This window comes from Carcharhinus amblyrhynchos, chromosome 27, assembly GCF_965287045.1.
Source record: "Carcharhinus amblyrhynchos chromosome 27, sCarAmb.v2.hapA, whole genome shotgun sequence".
In the NCBI taxonomy this organism is placed as follows: Eukaryota; Metazoa; Chordata; class Chondrichthyes; order Carcharhiniformes; family Carcharhinidae; genus Carcharhinus; species Carcharhinus amblyrhynchos.
In genome coordinates this window covers 18114249-18132562 of record NC_137350.1, presented here as the reverse complement: position 1 = coordinate 18132562, position 18314 = coordinate 18114249, and the positions used below count along the sequence as shown (strand labels likewise).

Genomic DNA, 18314 nt, shown 5'->3' with positions numbered 1-18314 from the left:
TCAGCTTTGTTTTGGTTTATTTTCAATGCAAAAACCTCTACAGGGGCACTTGCACATGATTGTATACTGGCTCTGGTACAAATGTGGTCCCAAATGGAAGAGAACCAAATTACAATGTATGTAAGAAATAAGCATTTCGGTACCTGTCAAGCAATGCCTATACAATGGATCTGATACTTTTCATGCTGCAACTTCATTCTGATGTGTTCCTATAAGCCAACAACATTCCGTATTTTTCTTAAGTTCACTTCCCATTAAGGGCTTCGGAGTTCCTTTAATGGAGTGCAACAAGTCAACTAGTAATACAGTATTATTCTGGTGCTTTACTGAAACTGCAAAATATAATTGTAAAATTGGAACCTGGCAGCCTTGGTCACAGGAAACCATGAGCCCTTGGAATAGAAGATGGTTAAACTGCCCCTTCAGTTACAAAGCTGTGCAATTTTCAAAACAGTATCAAAATGAACTAAACGTATGCAGCATAAAATGCAACCCTTGAACACCATTTCACTTACTTAAAAACCAAGTCCAGTACCTAACTAATACAGGCATTCTCTATAAATATCCACATGGTACCTTGGTCCTGCACACCATTGCATTGAATGTAAAAACATCAGAACATCTTAAAAATCTGTAAATATAAACGTGTAAAAGCATCACTTAATAGTTGTTACGCAATTAGTTGCATGCTATGTACAACAGGAAGAATGTCTCTCGTATCATTTTCCAATCAGACATGTTCTTAGACTTTTAGTTTTGAGTGTCCACAGCACAGAGCTTGAATCCCAGTATCTCCAAAGGAAATTGCATTTTAATTTCAACTCTTAACACTGGGAAGTGAGCCACATGCTGTTTGCCTTATTGCTAATGGCCTATTGGTTCACCTCATCCATCTATCATGTTGCCTAATTATTCAGCCTGGGAATTACTACACTGTTGTACAGTACCTAGTTACTAAAATACTGTAATGCTAGTAGGTTTATAATGCGTTTACAAAATTGGACAACATATGCTTGCTTCATTGTCTGCAAATATTTAAAAAAAACTAGTGTACTCAAAAGTCAACCTGAATATGATGAGTCTATGCTTTTAACTGCACCACAGTGTGCTTCCTATTCCGTAAGTTTGAGAAAAGGCCTAGTCTGGTAGTCATAAAGCCTGTTAAGTCAATACCCAGTCTCATTTTCAAGGGTGATTTGAGCAAAAAGGGCCTATTTGACTTATATTTTTCAACAATGGTCCAATTCCAGTTTAAGATGACACCAGCGAACCTGAATGGGTTTATGCAACTTGGAATCTGTGCCCGGATTCTCCAGTGCAGTGCAGTACAGTACAGACTGTAGTTTTTCTTGCTTTAAGTGTGCATATTACAACAGTGTGAGTTGGGGAAGTGGGGAGGCTTCATCTACTGACCATCCTCAGTAGTGGAAAAGTTAATTGTCTTTGGCAATGCCAAACTGCTTTACCTCTTGTGTAATACAAGCTCATATGCGTCTGGCAGGATCACAAAGGCAGGATTATTGGATTTGTGGAACCCAGTGTACAGCTCAGTGGAAGACTGAACAAATTTCAGTGCCTAATTCTATATTTTCATTATCACGGAAGCTTGGTGATAAGGCAGCTTGATTATTTTAACCTAATTAACATGCAACTTTATAGAATTTTTCATTTTCTGTACTGGAATGGTGTTAGTAAAATTAATTTCAATTTCCCATTTGGTCCCTGTTGGGTTATACTTTGCTGTAGCTGAACGTGTATACTTCGGATGAGAGGACATTTGGAATTGGGCGGGGTAGTCAGTGGGTGGCAACAATCTCTGTCTTGGGCTGGTATAAAATGATCATTACAAATTGGCTGGTATAAAAATGATCATTACAAGTTAAAGGTAAGGGGGAGGGGCAAGATTCAATACAGATATGTGGGGGACATTTTTTACACAGACAGTGGTGGAGGCCTGGAATGCACTACCAAGCAAGGTGGTTGAGGCAGACATGCTAGGATCATTTAAGACTTATCTAGATAGCCACATGAACAGTCTGGGAATACAGGGATACTGCACATGATTGGTGCAGGCTTGGAGGTCCAAGGGGCCTGTCCTTGTACTGTGTTGTTCTTTTGAGTTGCCACTGGCTAAGGAAACCAAGACGTGGAGATGCTGGCATTGGACTGGGGCAAACACAGTAAGAAAACTCAACAGCAGGTTAAAGTCCAACAGGTTTATTTGGTAGTAAACGCCGCTAGTTTTTGGAGCGCTGCTCCTTTGTCAGGAAGGAGCAGCGCTCTGAAAGCTAGTGGCGTTTACTAAGGAAACGAACCCGCAGGTTGTTATCAGAACAGCAATCAGCAGAGGAGGGAAATGTTAAATTAGAAAAAAGATCCCGTTACATAGTGCGACAAGCTGGACCATAACTGAATTGTACTGACTGCTTCTGATACAACTACATAAGTAGCTTATTAACTAATACAAGCAAATAGTATTATTCGGATCATGTATAACACGAGTATTTCCTGAGATGCCTAATGCATCACAAACTGCAAATCCGACAAATAAAATGCCTTGTGATGCACAAATGTTTAGTGGCATTTTGACAAAAATGCCACCCTAAGTTGCATTAAAAGCTGGATGACCAATTTTAAACTAGGTTAGCCAGAATCCTGGTTGGACTGTATAATTTTATCATCAGTTTGCCAGTCAGGAAATTGTCCTTTCAGAGATGATGTATGACCTGGGATAGGTGAGGTACGATTATGCATTTTAATGACTTTGTGCTGATCATTGAAGGGACGCTATTTTAAATAAGAGACATTCTCTCCTGGTGCAGATGCTTTGATACCTTTATTACCCAGCCACCTAACTAATCACAACCTCACACAAGCGATTTCTCGGCATTTCAAAATCCATTCTAAGCTACTTCACACTCGCACAGCAGTCATTATTGTAAACCATTAAAGCTAAAGCTTTGCAAACTCCATAACTCAGATTTAACATTTAACTTTGCACTCAGCAGTTTTAATTAAAAATAATGCAACTTCTACCTGAAATATTCAACAGTCCTTTAAAAACTTTTATTTTCCTGAACTTTGAAAATGATTTTCGTTTTATATATATATATATAAAAAAAGCGATTGTACATTGCTATAGGAAAGCAACTTCTTTCTCTAAATATACTTGAGGAAATCGATTATTAATAAAATCTCCAACTTTTAAAAACTCCACCAAGATGGAATTGGAGCCCATCTGTATTTCTCGTACCAATAGAGAAAATGCTGGAAAATCTCAGCTGGTCTGGCAGCATCAATTTGAGAGACGTGCTGGTTAGGTTAATTAGCCAGGCTAAATTGACCATTAGTGTCAGAGGATTAGCAAGGGTTATAGGGATAGGGTGAGATTGTTGCCAGTGCAGACTTGATGGGCCGGATGGCCTCCTTCGGCACTGTAGGGATTTTATGATCTGTAAGGAAGGAAAAGAGCTGACATCGAGTCCAGCTGACCCTTTCGCAAAGCTTTGACAAAGGGTCATCTGGTCTCGAAACATCAGCTCTTCTCTCCTTACAGATGCTGCCGAACCTGTTGAGATTTTCCAGCGTGTTCTCTTTTGGTTTCAGATTCCAGCATCCGCAGTAATTTGCTTTTATTCTGTATTTCTACTACAATCCTCTAATTATTTGCTTAGATCCAGCTCTTTGTGCAGATTTGCATTAATTTGTTTCAGGACACAGATTTTTGGAAAGGGTTTTGTTACTATAGTAAATGTTCCCATTATTGTGCATTAATGCTTTGGCTAGTGTATTTTAATTGTGTTATCCACCATATGGCTCTACATCTGACTGACTTTGATGATTATTCAGAACCATAAAACAGGACATGAATTTGAAATTGAGTTGTAGTCCTAAAATCAAGTTACATGTTTATTACAATTGGGTTGCTATAGAGCTTGCACTCCCAGTGACACTTTGATTGACAGCATCTACTTTATCCTCCTAGCCTGTTTCAAGTTTAAGTTTACTCTGGTGGTGAGCAGTCTTATAAAGAAACATTGGTATTTCATTGGTTCAACTTTAAAAGAAAAACTGAATCCCAATAAAAAAATTATTGGTTTGAGCGAATTAAGCACTTCTGAGGATATAGACTGAATGCAACTGTAGTTTTTATTTCTATATGTGTTCTGGGAGAGATCTGTGCTTGCTTGCTTGAACAAATGGGATTCTCCTCACAGCAGTCGTCTTCAAGATTGCCGAGTGACTTGTCAGAAACATAGCCCGTTTAGCTTTATGGGATTACCTGATGTTGTATTTTCCATTTGAGGCCTAATCTGTCCTCTATCTGTACTTCCCAAAATGGTCCATCACGCAACCAAGAGTTCATTTTGATTCCCACAATATCCACAAACAGGAAAGTGACTAAAAGCAACTTCCTTTTCCACATCAGCTATCCGAGCAATCTCTATTACCAGTCCCTTCTTTGGGTTGGACGCAATGGCACAAGTTTAGATTTTTACGTGCAATGTGAATGTTTAAAGAAATGTCGTTGTAAGAATCAGTTCACAAGATATTGCTAAAGAAAGGACAGACCTTATCCTGACTTCTAGGCACTGCATCACTTTCAGGGAAGCAGATTACAATCTGGAGTGACACTGCAAGGGGACAAACTGGGTAACGTCCATCCATCGTTAAGCTGATCAGGGCAGTGCTCCATGTGATGGAACACATGTTGGTACAGATTAAAGTAACTCGTCAAGTAGTGCACTAGTTAGCTCCTTGATTTCAAGCTGTGATATTCAGTTCCAATTCCAGTTTAATGATCTTTCTTTTGAAAGGCTGAACAAATTAAAATTGGAGAACAGGAGAGAATTTGGGTTTTGCAAAGGGCTACCCAGGCTGTGACATTGCTTAGCTAAGATCAAATCACAGAAACCCTACAGCGCAGAAAGAGACCATTTGGCTCATTGAGCCTGCACTGATCACAATCTCACACAGGCCATACCCCTGTAGCCTACATATTTACCCACTAATCCCTCTAACATCTCAGGACACTAAGGGGCAATTTAATCGTAGCCAATCAACCTAACCCACACATCTTTGGACTGTGGGAGGAAACAGGAGCACCTGGAGGAAACTCACAGACACAAGGTGGATGTGCAAACTCCACACAGACAGTGACCCAAGCCAGGAATCGAACCCAGGTCCCTGGAGCTGTGAAGCAGCAGTGCTAAGCTCTGAGCTACTGTGCTGCCCATAACAACCAGAAAATAGAAAAAATATTTCATCCACACTTAGATGCAGTCTCTCACAGCAAGGTCAAACTTTGTGAGACTTTTGACAGGCTTACAGACGTTTTCCCAGACTTGGGAATTTAGAACAAGAGGGCACAGTTCCAGGATAAGGGACTGATTATTTAGACAAGAGACTAGGCAAAACTTCTTCATTCTATCCCGTGTCTGCGTGGGTTTCCTTTGGGTGCTCCGGTTTCCTCCCACACTCCAAAGATGTGTGGGTTAGAGTGGATTGGTCTTGCTAAATTGCTCCTTAGTGTCAGGGGGATTAGCAGTGTAAATGTGTAGTTACGTGCCTGCATGGGACTGTTGTCGGTGTGGACCTGATGGGCTGAATGGTCTCTGCTCTGTGGGTTTTCTATAGCTGAGGGCAGGGTTGTGGATTCACCATCATTGAATATATTTATGGCTGAGATAGACAGATTTTTGGTTTATTAGGGAATCAAGGGCTATGGACGGGGGGTTGGGGGGTGGTGGTGGCGGGCAGGAAAGTGCATTCGAAGTCCAAGATCAGCCACGATCATATCAAATGGCAAAAGCTGGTTCGACAGTCCGTATGGTCTACTCCTGCTTCTCATGGCTTCAGAATTACAATGTTCCTATTAATTTACGAACACAAAACATGTTCAAACACCACAAGTGCAATCAGCAAGTTCTGGGCCTAACTTGTTTTTTTCAAGTGCTTACATGAGTAAAAATGGCTTTTGTTCCTTTGAGCCTGCAGCTATCAGGGATAATATTTTATATGTGGCAGCCTTCACTGGCCTGGGAGGTCACTATGATCCTTTTTGGGAGTGACAAATTAGTGAAGTTTGGAGGCTATCAGGTTATTCGTGGGCTTCTGCTAAGTCACTCGGTTGTGCAATCTTTTCAACACAACAAAAAGTGCACATCTAATGGCAGATTTGGGCCGTGCCAGAGGCCTTTCAATCAAATTAAGTCGCTGGAGTTAATAAATTACCAGGGGTTGGGGTTGAGCAATGGCTTTTAAAAAGATTATCTGTCCAGACTGTATCTCTCTCCGCCTCCACTGCAGCAGGAGGGGGCGGGGATGTTACTGATAGATTGTCAAACTTTTAAATTTTTTTAAGTTGAGACTTCTATATATATAAAAAAAACCATATTGCTAGAATGTCCCCAGCAAAGAATGATCTCCCTGCTTCTGATCTGTAATCCAACCAGGTGCGGCTCTCTGACATCGAAGGCGCAGTGCAAGTAAGGTGAGTGTCGAGTTCCAGTTCTTTGGAAGGGAGGCACAGTTGTTGTCTTAGGTGATGCGGATTCCCAGTACTTGCTCCAGTTCTTGTCTGCGTTGCTGAACCTGTGTGGGAGAACCAGAGGTTTCTTCAAGTTTTCATTACTGTGGGCATGGCAACGTACATTTTGCTTCAGAGCATTGATAATAGAACTGCCATTGCCTTCATCCCATCGGCTGTCAAATCAATGCTCTGCAACTGTTAGGGGCTGCGTAAGAGAACATTTACTGGGGCGGGGGGGAATGGCACGGTAGCACAGTGCTTAGCACTGCTGCTTCACAGCACCAAGGGACCCGGGTTCGATTTGCGGCTTGGGTCACTGTGTAGAGTCTGCACATTCTCCCTGTGTCTGCATGGGTTTCCTCCGGGTGCTTTGGTTTCCCCCCACATTCTGAAAGACGTGCTGGATAGGTGTATTCACCCAAACAGGCATCAAAGTGTGGCAACTAGGGGAATTTCACAGTAACTTCATTGCAGTGCTGATGTAAATCTGACTTGTGACTAATAAATAAACTTTAACTTTATCTGCAATGTCTAAATCTCCCCCTCAATTTTGGCTCTTAAAGTAACACTTGCTGGTGAAAACAGCAGAGGGGGAGGGCATCACATGCAACATTTTATAGGGATGATTTTGAGGATTTTTCAATTTGTCTGGACTGTACATCACTTCTTGCTTGAGTTCCAGGTACCTTGGCTGTTCCCAGACTTCCATTAACTGTCTGCCCACGAGTGAGCAACAGGAAGACAGGTAATGGCATAATGGCACAGTGTTAGCACTGCTGCCTCACAGCTCCAGGGACCTGGGTTCAATTCCTGGCTCAGGTCACTGTCTGTGCGGAGTTTGCACATTCTCCCAATGTCTGCATGGGTTTCCTTCAGGTGCTCCGGTTTCCTCCTGCAGTCCAAAGATGTGCGGGTTAGGTGCAGTGATCATGCTAAATTGACCCTTAGTGTCCTGGGATGTGTAGGTTAGAGGGATTAGCGGGGCAAATATGTGGAGATAGGGCCTGGGTGGGACTGTTGTCGGTACAGACTCTATGGGCCGAATGGCCTCCTTCTGCACTGTAGGGATTCTATGATTCTAAAGAGCTCAGGTTTCCCACTTTGCCTTTTCATGCTGAAGTATCTGAGATCAGGATTGTGCAGTGGGAGAACAGACTGTTAAAATGGATGGTTTTGTCCTCTCATAATGTCGCTCGTATGCATAAGAAAGCCTTGCTTGAGAAAATATTTTTGGTAAATTTACCCATCCCTAGGTGGTTAAAGCATCAATTGCAATGCAGTACATTGGTGAATAACTTGGTTTTTACAGCAACCTGGCAGTTTTCTTTGTAATTTTCTGGTGAGAGCAGAAACTAAAGGGACAGGGCACTCTGGATTTGGTATTGTGTAATGAGGAGGGATTTATTGATGACTGCATAGTTAAGGATCCTCTAGGGAGTAATGACCATAGTATGATGGAATTCAAAATTCAGTTTGGGGGTGAGAAAGTGGGGTCCCGCACTAGAGTTCTGGAATTAAACAAAGCAAATCACATTGGCATAAAGACAGATTTAGCCCAAGTTGAGTGGGCAGGAAGGCTAGAGAAGGACCGCGGATGAGCAGCGACAGTTGTTTAAAGAGATACTCATGTCCTCACAACCACAATATATCCCAGTGAGGAAGAAAGATGGTAAGAGGGGTAAAAAAAATCTATGGCTAAACAAGGAGGTCAAGGACAACATAAAGACAAAAACTAAAGTATACCATATTGCAAAGGCCAGCTGGAAGATTGGGAAACTTTCAAACATAAACAAAGGGATACTAAGAAAGTAACAAAAAGTTAAGGTAAATTATGAAAGAAAACTAGTGTAAAATATCTAGAAGGATAGCAAAAGCTTCTCTAGCTATATAAAAGGGACTAGAGCTGCTGGGGTGAATGTTGGCATCTTGGAAGATAAAACTGGAGAGTTGATAGTGGGGAAAAGCAGAGATGCTAATCATTACTTTGCCTCAGTTTTCACAGTGGAGGACACTGGTACCATTACTATAGGAACAGGCAAGTCAGAGGTAACAGAACTTAGAACAATCAACATCAATAAGGAAAAGATACTCCACAAATTATTGGGACTGAGGGCAGATAAGTCCCCCAGGCCTGATGAACAATAGCCTAGGGTATTAAAGGAAGTGGCGGCGGAGATAGTGGATACATTGGTTATAATATTCCAAAATTCCCAGAACACAGGAAAGGTTCCAGTGGATTGGAAAAATGCTAATGTAAAAATGCTTATTCAAAAAGGGAAGGAAGCAAAATATGGGAAATTAGAGACGAATTAGTTTAACATCTGTTGTTGGGAAAGTGTTAGAATCAATTATCAAGGAAGCAATATCAGGACAGTTGGAAAGTCAAAACACTATCCATCAGAGTCAGCATCATTTTATGAAGAGCAAATCATGTTTGACTAATTTGTTACAGTTCTTCGAGGACGTAACAAGCAAAGTGGATAATGGGGATCCTGTAGATATAGCATATCTGGACTTCCAGAAGGTGTTTGATAAGGTGCCGCACAAAAGGTTAATTCATAAGGTTAGATTACATGGGATTAGGGGTAATTTATGATCTTGGATAGGTGACTGGCTGATGGACAAAAGAGAGTTGGGATAAATGATTTTTTTTCCAGATGGCAAGAAGTAACTCGTGGGGTGCCACAGGGCCCCAGCTATTTACAATCTATATTAATGACTTGGATACAGGGATAGAAGGCTATATAGCCAAATTTGCAGATGACACAAAAATAGGCAGGATAATAAACTGCAATGGATATAGATAGGTTAGGAAAGTGGGCCAAAATGTGGCAGATGGAGTTTAACATGGATAAAACATGTACTTTGATCAGAAAAATGGGAAGGCAACTTATTATCTAAATGGGGAGAGACTTCAGGGTATTCGATGTCCTTGTTCATGAGTCACAGAAAAACTAGCATGCAGGTACAGCAGATAGTAAAGAAAGCAAATAGAATATTGGCATTTAGAGCTAAAGGAATAGAATATAAAGGTAAGGAATTATTGTTGCAACTATACGAAGCATTAGTGAGACCGCACCCGGGATATTTTGTAAACAGTTTTGGTCCCCTTATTTGAAGAAAGACGTGGTGGCATTGGACAGTTGAGAGGAGATTCACTAGATTGATTCCAGAGATGAGGGGTTTGTCATATGAAGAGAGATTGAACAGTTTAGGCTATACTGTCCGGAATTTAGAAGAATGAGGGGAGATCAAATTGAGATATACAAGATGATAAAAGATGTGGATAAAGTAGATGTGGAGTGGATGCTTCCTCCTGTGGGGTATTCTAGGTTGAGAAGTCATAGCCTTATGTTAAGGGGTAGCAAATTTAAAGGGGTAGCAAATTTAAAACAGAGTTGAGGGGAAACTCCTTCTCACAAAGGGTTGCGAATCTGTGGAATTCACTCCCCCAAAGTGCGGTGGATGCTGGGACAGTGAGTAAATTTAAGGTGGAGTTAGACAGATTTTTAATTGGTAATGGGTTGCAAGGTTATGGAGGGGGGGGGGAAGGCAGGAAAATGGGATAAGGAGCATATCAGCCGTGATCAAATGGGGACCAGACTCAATGGGCTGAATGGGCCTAATTCTGCTCCTATATCTTATGAACTTATGAATTAATTAGTTCATACAAGCAGAATTAGGATTTGGTGCTCACTCAGATACATCCTGAGCTTATGAACAGAACTAACTGAGATTCCCACTCACACATACGCTTTGCTTCCCTTGTTCCTGTTCAGCTCATGACAAGTCATTAAAAGTTTAAATGTTTATTTATTAGTGTCATAAGTTGGCTTACAATAATGCTGCAATGAAGTTGCTGTGAAAATCCCCAAGTCGCCACAATCCAGCACCTGTTCGGGTACACTGAGGGAAATTTAGCATGGCCAATGCACTAACCAGCGTGTCCTTCCGACTGTGGGAGGAAACTGGAGCACCTGGACGAAACCCATGCGGATACCGGGAGAATGTGCAGTCTCCACACAGACAGTGACCCAAGCTGGGAATTGAACCTGGGTCCCTGGCGCTGTGAGGCAGCAGTGCTAATCATTGTGCCACCCCATTAATATGGTGTCCCAATAATTGGAACAGTAGCAAAGTGGGCACCTCAGTTCTTCATCCACAAGAAACAACTCAGGAGCTAAAAGTGGCAAAAGTACAGAAATTCTGGAAAAGGACAGAAATTAAGAAGAATCAAAGCTCTTAAAACTTCCCAGAGAGGATCAAAGTGGCCTCTTTTATGCTTTATATAGATCAAACTTTTGAAGATTACCCATAGCCAAAGGCCTCAATGTTAATCTCTCATTCACATCTTCCAGAATCGCATGATACAAATTGTGATCTAAATGAGCCTTTTATAAGCAGGTTCTGATGGTCTGTTTCACTGTAGGCTAAACTCCCAAAGCTAACATCTCTCCCCACCCCCACCACACACACACATATACACATTGTGGAGGTACTGAATTACTGAGAGAGCCTTCTAAATTTAGACAACTTCTCTAAATAAGATAGTTCCAGGCAGTCTCAGAAAATGAGTAAGAAATGAAAAAGGCAAAGTGATTACAGAAGACTGAAGAGAGAAAGGGATAAGAGAGATTAGGAATACAGCAAGTGGAGTTAACTTTCTAAAGTAACTGCCTGCAATGTGGCACAGTGGTTAGCACTGCTGCCTCACCGCAGTGTTCAATTCCAGCCTTGAGTCACTGTCTGTGTGAAGTCTGCACATTCTCCCTGTGCCTGCGTGGGTTTCCTCCCATGCTCCAAAGATGTGCGGGTTAGGTGGATCAGCCATGCTAAATTGATCATAGTGTCGGGGGGGGGTTGGCAGGGTAAATACATGGGGTTATGGGAATAGGGGCTGGGTGGGGTGGCTGGTGCAGACACAATGGGCTGAATGGCCTCCTTCTGTACTGTCACAATTCTATGAATTGTGATGGGAGACTATGGCTGAGTGACACGACGAAACAATCGACTGCCCAGTCTTCTCTGCCCGCTCAAGATGAAGTGGGTTCCTGAACTGTAGCCTGACGCTTGGCTATCTGGTCTTTAAGAGTCCAGATGACTCACGCCCAATCTGCAGTGATATTCATCAATCCAGCTCTGAAGAAAGGTCATCAACCTGAAATTTTTAGCTCTAGTTTCACTCTCCGTGTCCCTGACCTTTTGAGCATTCATGTTTTTATGTCATTTTAGGTCTCCAACATCAACAGTACTTTGCTTCTGTGCCAGTCCTATTTATCTTTATTTCTTATTTTACTGCTTTACCTCATTTGAACTTTGCAGACCTGGAGTTTTGGAAGGTGTTCCACAGCACTGTTGACTCAATAGGGCGGCACGGTGGCAGAGTGGTTAGCACTGCTGCCTCACAGCGCCAGAGACCTGGGTTCAATTCCAGCCTCGGGTCACTGTCGGTGTGGAGTTCGCATGTTCTCCCCGTTTCTGCATGAGTTTCCTTTGTCTGCTCCAGCTTCCTCCCACAATCCAAAGATAGGTTAGGCGGATTGGCCATGTTCAATTGCCCCTTAGTTTCAGGGGGATTAGCAGGGTAAATGTGTGGGGTCATGGGGATAGAGCCTGGGTGGGATTATAGTTGGTGTAGACTCAAGGGGCCGAATGGCCTCCTTCTGTACTGTAAGGATTCTACCGTTCTATGAATTCACACTCGGAACAGAACACTGGCAGCTCGAAGCACATACAATGTAACGGGAACATGAACTTCACTTCAATGTTACACACAAAACTTCACTATATTTACCTTTACAGCTCACAAAGACAAGTCAAGACAATGTGAAAAATATTCCTCATACCTTTGAGAAGATGAATCTTCCGACGCCTTCCTGTGTCCACGGTTCATGGTAAAACTCAGCCCTTCTCTCCTCTTCTGGGTTTCCAATGATATCAGTCATAATCTGGATCCAATTCAAAATATAAGCAAACAAAGAACTTTAGCAAATCAAGTGTCCAAAGCAAACTTTTCTAACACGATTGAGGTGCAGTTATATATGAGGGAATAAACTTCATTACAAGTAGGATGCAGTGTAAATGTAAGCAATTTTACAGGGCATTGGCAAGGTTGTAATTTTAAAGATTAAAGTTTATTTATTAGTGTCACAAGTAGGCTGTAATGAAGTTACTGTGAAAAACTCCTAGACACCAGACTCCTGTTTGGGTACACTGAGGGAGAATTTAGCATGCCTAATATACCTAACCAGCACGTCTTTCAGACTGTGGGAGGAAACCAGAGCATCCGGAGAAAACCCACTCAGACACGGAGGAGAACGTGCAGCAGACTCCACACAGACAGTGATCCAAGCCAGGAATTGAACCCGGGTCCATGGTGCTGTGGGGCACTATCCGCTGTGCCACCGTGATGCCCCAGAATTGGAAGACAGTGTGCAGTTTTGGTCACCTTACCTAAGGAGGGACATACTTACATTGGAGGAAGTTCAGAGAAGGTTCACTACAGGCTGATAATGTGGGATGAAAGGAGGGGGTTGTCTAATGAGGAAAGGTTGAACATGTTGGACTTTAGAAGAATGCGAGGTGATTTTATTGAAACATATAAAATTCTGAAGGAGCTTGACAGGCAGATTTCACTTTGTGGAGGAATTTAGAACTAGGGGAACAGTTTCATAACACGGCGTCTCCTATTTCAGACAGAGATGAGGAGGAATTTCTTCTCTCGATGATAATTAGTGCCTGGAGTTCTCTCCCTCAAAGAGCAGCGGAGGATGGTTCATTCAATATAGTCAAGGTTGAGTTGGACAGATTTTAATTGACAAAAGAGTCAAGGGGTAATGGGTGACAGGCAAGAAAAAGGCGTTAAGACCATATCAGATCAACCACGGTCCAATTTTTTCCTTTATTCATTTGTAGGACATGGGTGTCAGTGGTGGGCCAGCATTTATTGCCCATCCCTAGTTGCCCAAGGGTATTTGAGAATCAATCACATTGCTGTGGCTCTGGAATCACACGTAGGCCAGCCCAGGTAAGGATAGCAGATTTCCTTCCTTAAAGGACATTAATGAACCAGATGGGTTTTTCCAACAATCAACGATGGTTTCTTGGTCATCAGTAGACTCTTAATTCCAGAGTTAAAAAAAAATTAATTCAAATTCCGCGTCTGCTGTGACGCGTTTCAAACCTGGATCTCTGGAACATCAGCTGATTAATAGTCCAGCGATAATAGCACTAAGCCATTGCCTCCCCTGGGAATGGGGCAGGTCTCAGGGGCTGACTGACCCAGTTCAGCTCCTATTTCTTGTGTTCTTCTGAATTGAAAGCATTTGTTTCAAATGGAAGATTCCAACAACACAAAGTTGGTTCCCCTCGCAGCGACGAAACCAAAGACTGCCTGTCCACAGCCAGGGCTGCCTGCTGCCTTTGTAGGATCATCCTGAATTTACTTGTGGAAGCAAATTTCCAAAACTCATTACTGTAATCCCACAGATAGGAATGTGAAACTACAAATTTCTTGATTACCTCCAATTTTTGGGAAATACTGCATTTAATACATGGTTACAATGCAGAGTTCCACACACTGTGCCACCCTTTCGGTTTAGCGTCAGTTCAGTACTGGTAAGCTTTGGAACTTTCAAGCGGTTATTGGATAGGCACATGGAGCACACCAGAATTATAGGCAGTACGATAGCTTGACCTTGGGATTGGACATAGCTTGGCATAACATTGAGGGCCGAAGGGCCTGCACTGTGCTGTAATGTTCTATCCCAGCTGTAGTGGAAAAGTATTTGTATAAGGGTGAGTTATATTGCATGGAAAATTACATTTGTATACCTAACATTTTGCCGACTAGTTGGCCTAAAAGTTGCTCACCAGCATGCAGTGTTCCTGTAGTCGTCCCTTGGGTCTATATAAACGCTTAATGTACCCTCCTTGATTTTAGCAATAGTGGTTAAAATGAATGGGTTAATATCTCTGTTAAGACAGTGACAAAGGAGTGTCAGGCCAACACTTGCAGCATTCATGTGCCAGTTTCCCATCGCCTAGTTACACAGCCAGTGTCTTTCGAAATGGTTTCTATAAAGTATAATTGGGGTCATCCCACATGGTACTTGCTTTCTCTTCTCACACTCTACACACTGAAGGTAGCTTGTGAAAAGCCAGAACAAGATATCACCCGCAACAGAATTGTAAATGAACATCAGGCTGTGTTCCCTGACCTGGACGTCATTGCTGACTATTCTGACTGGGGATCTGAGGGCTTATTTTCAACCGTGTGTCCTCTGAACTCCCAAGGAACTGATTTCCTGCTCTACTGATTAACAGCACCGTGGGTGTACCTACACCACATGGATCACAGTGGTTCAAGAAACGAAGCTCACCACCACTTTCCCAAGGGCAATTAGGGATGGGCAATAAGTACTGACCTAGCCAGTGATGCCCACATCCCATGAATGAATTAAAAAAAAACTATTTAAGAAGGAGTGTTAATGCTGTCTGCTAAGTGTAATGCTATAATGCTAAGTGTGAACAGCACTCAAACTTCCTGAGCTATTCCATTTGCAAAATTATTCACCTAATCAGGATAAATCTGAGACACAAAACCTCACCTTAAATGGCATATTTAGTTCAGAAATTTTGGTTAACAACCTAAACTCACAGAAGATGCTGAAACAATGGAGTGTTTACATTATTTCCCACTGGTGACTTAGAAACATAGAAACTAGAAGCAAGAGCAATATTTAATTTCTCTTTGAAATCAGACAACATTTTGGCCTCAACTGCTTTCTGTGGTAGTGAATTCCACACATTCACCACTCTCTGGGTGAAGAAATTTCTCCTCACCTCAGTTTTAAAAGGTTTGACATTCAGAGACTATTTCCTCGAGTAGATGTAGCTGTCACTAGGGGGCATAACTATAAGGTTCATTGTGGGAGATATAGGAGGGACGTCCGAGGTAGATTCTTTACACAGAGAGTGGTTGGGGTGTGGAATACACTGCCTGCTGTGATAGTGGAGTTGGACACTTTAGGAACTTTCAAGTGGTTATTGGATTGGCACATGGAGCACACCAGAATGACAGGGAGTGGGATAGCTTGTTCTTGGTTTCGGACAAAGCTCAGCATAACATCGAGGGCAAAAGGCCCTGTACTGTACTGTTCTATGTTTCTATGTTTATCCTCAAATATGACTCTTAGTTCTGGACTCCCCCACCATTGGGAACATTCTTTCTCTACCCTGTCTCACCTTGTTAGAATTTTGTTAAGTTTCTATGAGATCCCCTCTCACTCTTCTAAACTCCAATGAATATAATCCTAACCAATTAATCTCTTCCCATTTGATAGACCTGCCACTCCAGGAAGCAGCTTGGTAAATCTTCATTGTACTTCGGACATCCTTCCTCAGATAAGGACATCAAGACTGTACACAATACCTCAGGTGTGGCCTCACCAACACTGTATTCAACTGCGGTAAAACATCCCTATTCCTATACTCATATCCTCTCGCTATGAGGACCAACTTGTTTCTGCATTTTTCACCTGGGCATGGGCTGTTGCAGTTCTCACTGGGTTCCGTACTGAAGTGAATCAAAGCTCCAGGAATACCTTTGAAATATAACACCGGGAATGTGGACGATGAAAAGGCTTTTAATTATACAGGTAAGTGGAAAAGTCAGGCCAGTTGAAGCAGGTGATTTAAATTGAAGTCACAGTAAATTTAAAACAGGAAATTATTTCAAATAATCTACCAGACATCTGAGGAGAAAAGAATGTGGGTGGCTTGTTAGAGAATTTGATGAGTTTCAGAAGGCTGAACTGCTGTTGCTAAATCTTGATTGTTCTCATAAGGTCTAAACATGTCGCTAACGTTACGAATATCGTTATCAGGAACTCACGCTTCAGGTATAGCAAATCGTAGAAGGACTGTTACTATTTTTTAATTTGTTCATGGGATGTAGGCGTTGCTGGCTGGGCCAGCATTTAGTGCCCATAATCTAGGGCATTTAAGTGCCAATCAAATTGCTGTGGTTCTGGAGTCACATGTAGGCCAGGCAGCACAATAGCACAGTGGTTAGCACTGCTGCCTCACAGCGCCAGGTACCCGGGTTCAACTCCGGCCTTGGGTCACTGTCTGTGTGGAGTTTGCACATTCTCCCCATGTCTGCATGGCTTTCCTCCCATAGTCCAAAGACGTGCGGGTTAGGTTGAATGGCCATTATAAATCGACCCTAGTGTCAAGGGATAGCAGGGTAAATGTGCAAGGTTATAGGAATAGGGCCTGGGTGGGATTGTGATAGGTGCAGGCTTAATGGGCCGAATGGCCTTCTTCTGCACTGTAGGGATTCTATGAGCTGGTAAGGACAGCAGACTTCCTTCGCTAAAGGACATTAATGAATCAGATGGGTTTTTACAACACTTATTTAAGGGTCATCATTAGACTTTTAATTCCAAATTATTATTGAATTCAAATTTCACATCTGCCATGGTGGGATTTGAACCTGGGTCCCCAGATCTTGCCCTGTGTCTCTGGATTACTAGCCCAGTGATAACACCAGTACATCACTGCCTCCCCATTTTTTTGTGTTCTCTGAATCTAGATTAATTTGGTTTCCATGTTTTAGACTGCACTCATTGATCCCAATGTATCAAACCTTAAACAGTTTTCTTGTCTTGAGATCCAGGTGCGCTTTCAGTTACATGCCCGGCAGACAAACCACAAATCCTGGTGCTTCCTGTTAGCTGTTGGCCTACCCTTTATGTTCAGGAGATCTGAGGTGTTGAATTATTCTCGCACTCTTACCTTGTAGTCTCGACACTGCGACTTCATCCAATCCTGGATGAACTCCTGAGGGTGATTGCTGAAGCTCAGCATGAAGTCACGTTGGATCTTCAACTGGTTGATGGATTCAATTGTGTCATGAATCTAGAAAACAACGCAGCCGCTTACAATTTGCTCAAAATCAGAATCTCCACAGGCATCATCAGAACATGCTAGTAAAACATACTGGGAGGGATTTTATGGTCTCGTTCAACCCGAGACTGGAAAATCTTGCGTCAAGTAAATGGACATTTCAATTGTCCATCCCTCACTTGCTTTGATTCCGTGGCGGGCGGGGTGGTAGAATTCTGGCCTGTGTGTGTGTGTGTGTGTGTGTGTGTGTGTGTGCGTGTGCGTGTTTTGTGTCCAAGTCAGCATTTTTTTACATCTGCCTGGATAGAGTAAGGGGGAAGGCGCAGAAACTGCTCCCGCCAAGACCGTAAGAAACTACAAAGGGTTGTGAATGTAGCCCAGTCCATCACACAAACCAGCCTCCCAGCCGTTGATTCCGCCTACACTTGCTGCCGCCTCGGGAAAGCGGCCAGCATAATCATGGACTCCATGCATCCCGGGCATGCTGGCCAGAATTTTACTGGCCCACCCTCCATGGGAATCAGAGCGGGCGAGGGGCAGCGCCCGGAAAGGTTCATTGACCTTGCGTGGGATTTTATGGTTTTGTGACGAGTGAGGCCATAAAATCCCGCCAAAATCTGCGATCACGTATGACCGACTCAAGAACAGCTTCTTCCCTGCTGCCATCAGACTTTTGAATGGACCTACCATACATCAGGTTGATTTTTCCCTTCACCCTATCAGTAGCTGCAACACTACATTCTGCACCCTATCCTTTCCTTCTCTCCCACGTACTCTATGAACGGTATGCTTTGTCTGTATAGCACGCAAGAAACAATACTTTTCACTGTATCCTAATACATGTGACAATAATAATTCAATTCAACAAGGA

The 18314-nt window shown here is 42.6% G+C and overlaps 1 protein-coding gene across 2 annotated transcripts in view; it reads right to left on the bottom strand.

Annotated features, from left to right (window-relative positions):
• The window catches only part of LOC145359333 (SWI/SNF-related matrix-associated actin-dependent regulator of chromatin subfamily D member 2-like), a 65974-nt gene continuing 47660 nt past the window's right edge, over positions 1–18314 (bottom strand). For both annotated transcript variants that reach the window (XM_080213928.1, XM_080213929.1), the window contains exons 11-13: positions 17333–17455; positions 12379–12480; positions 1–6594 (exon numbers count right to left, since the gene is read on the bottom strand). In XM_080213928.1, coding sequence (XP_080070054.1) covers positions 6541–6594; positions 12379–12480; positions 17333–17455 — 279 coding nt within the window. In that variant the 3' untranslated portion in view covers positions 1–6540. The remainder of the gene's footprint in view (positions 6595–12378; positions 12481–17332; positions 17456–18314) is intronic.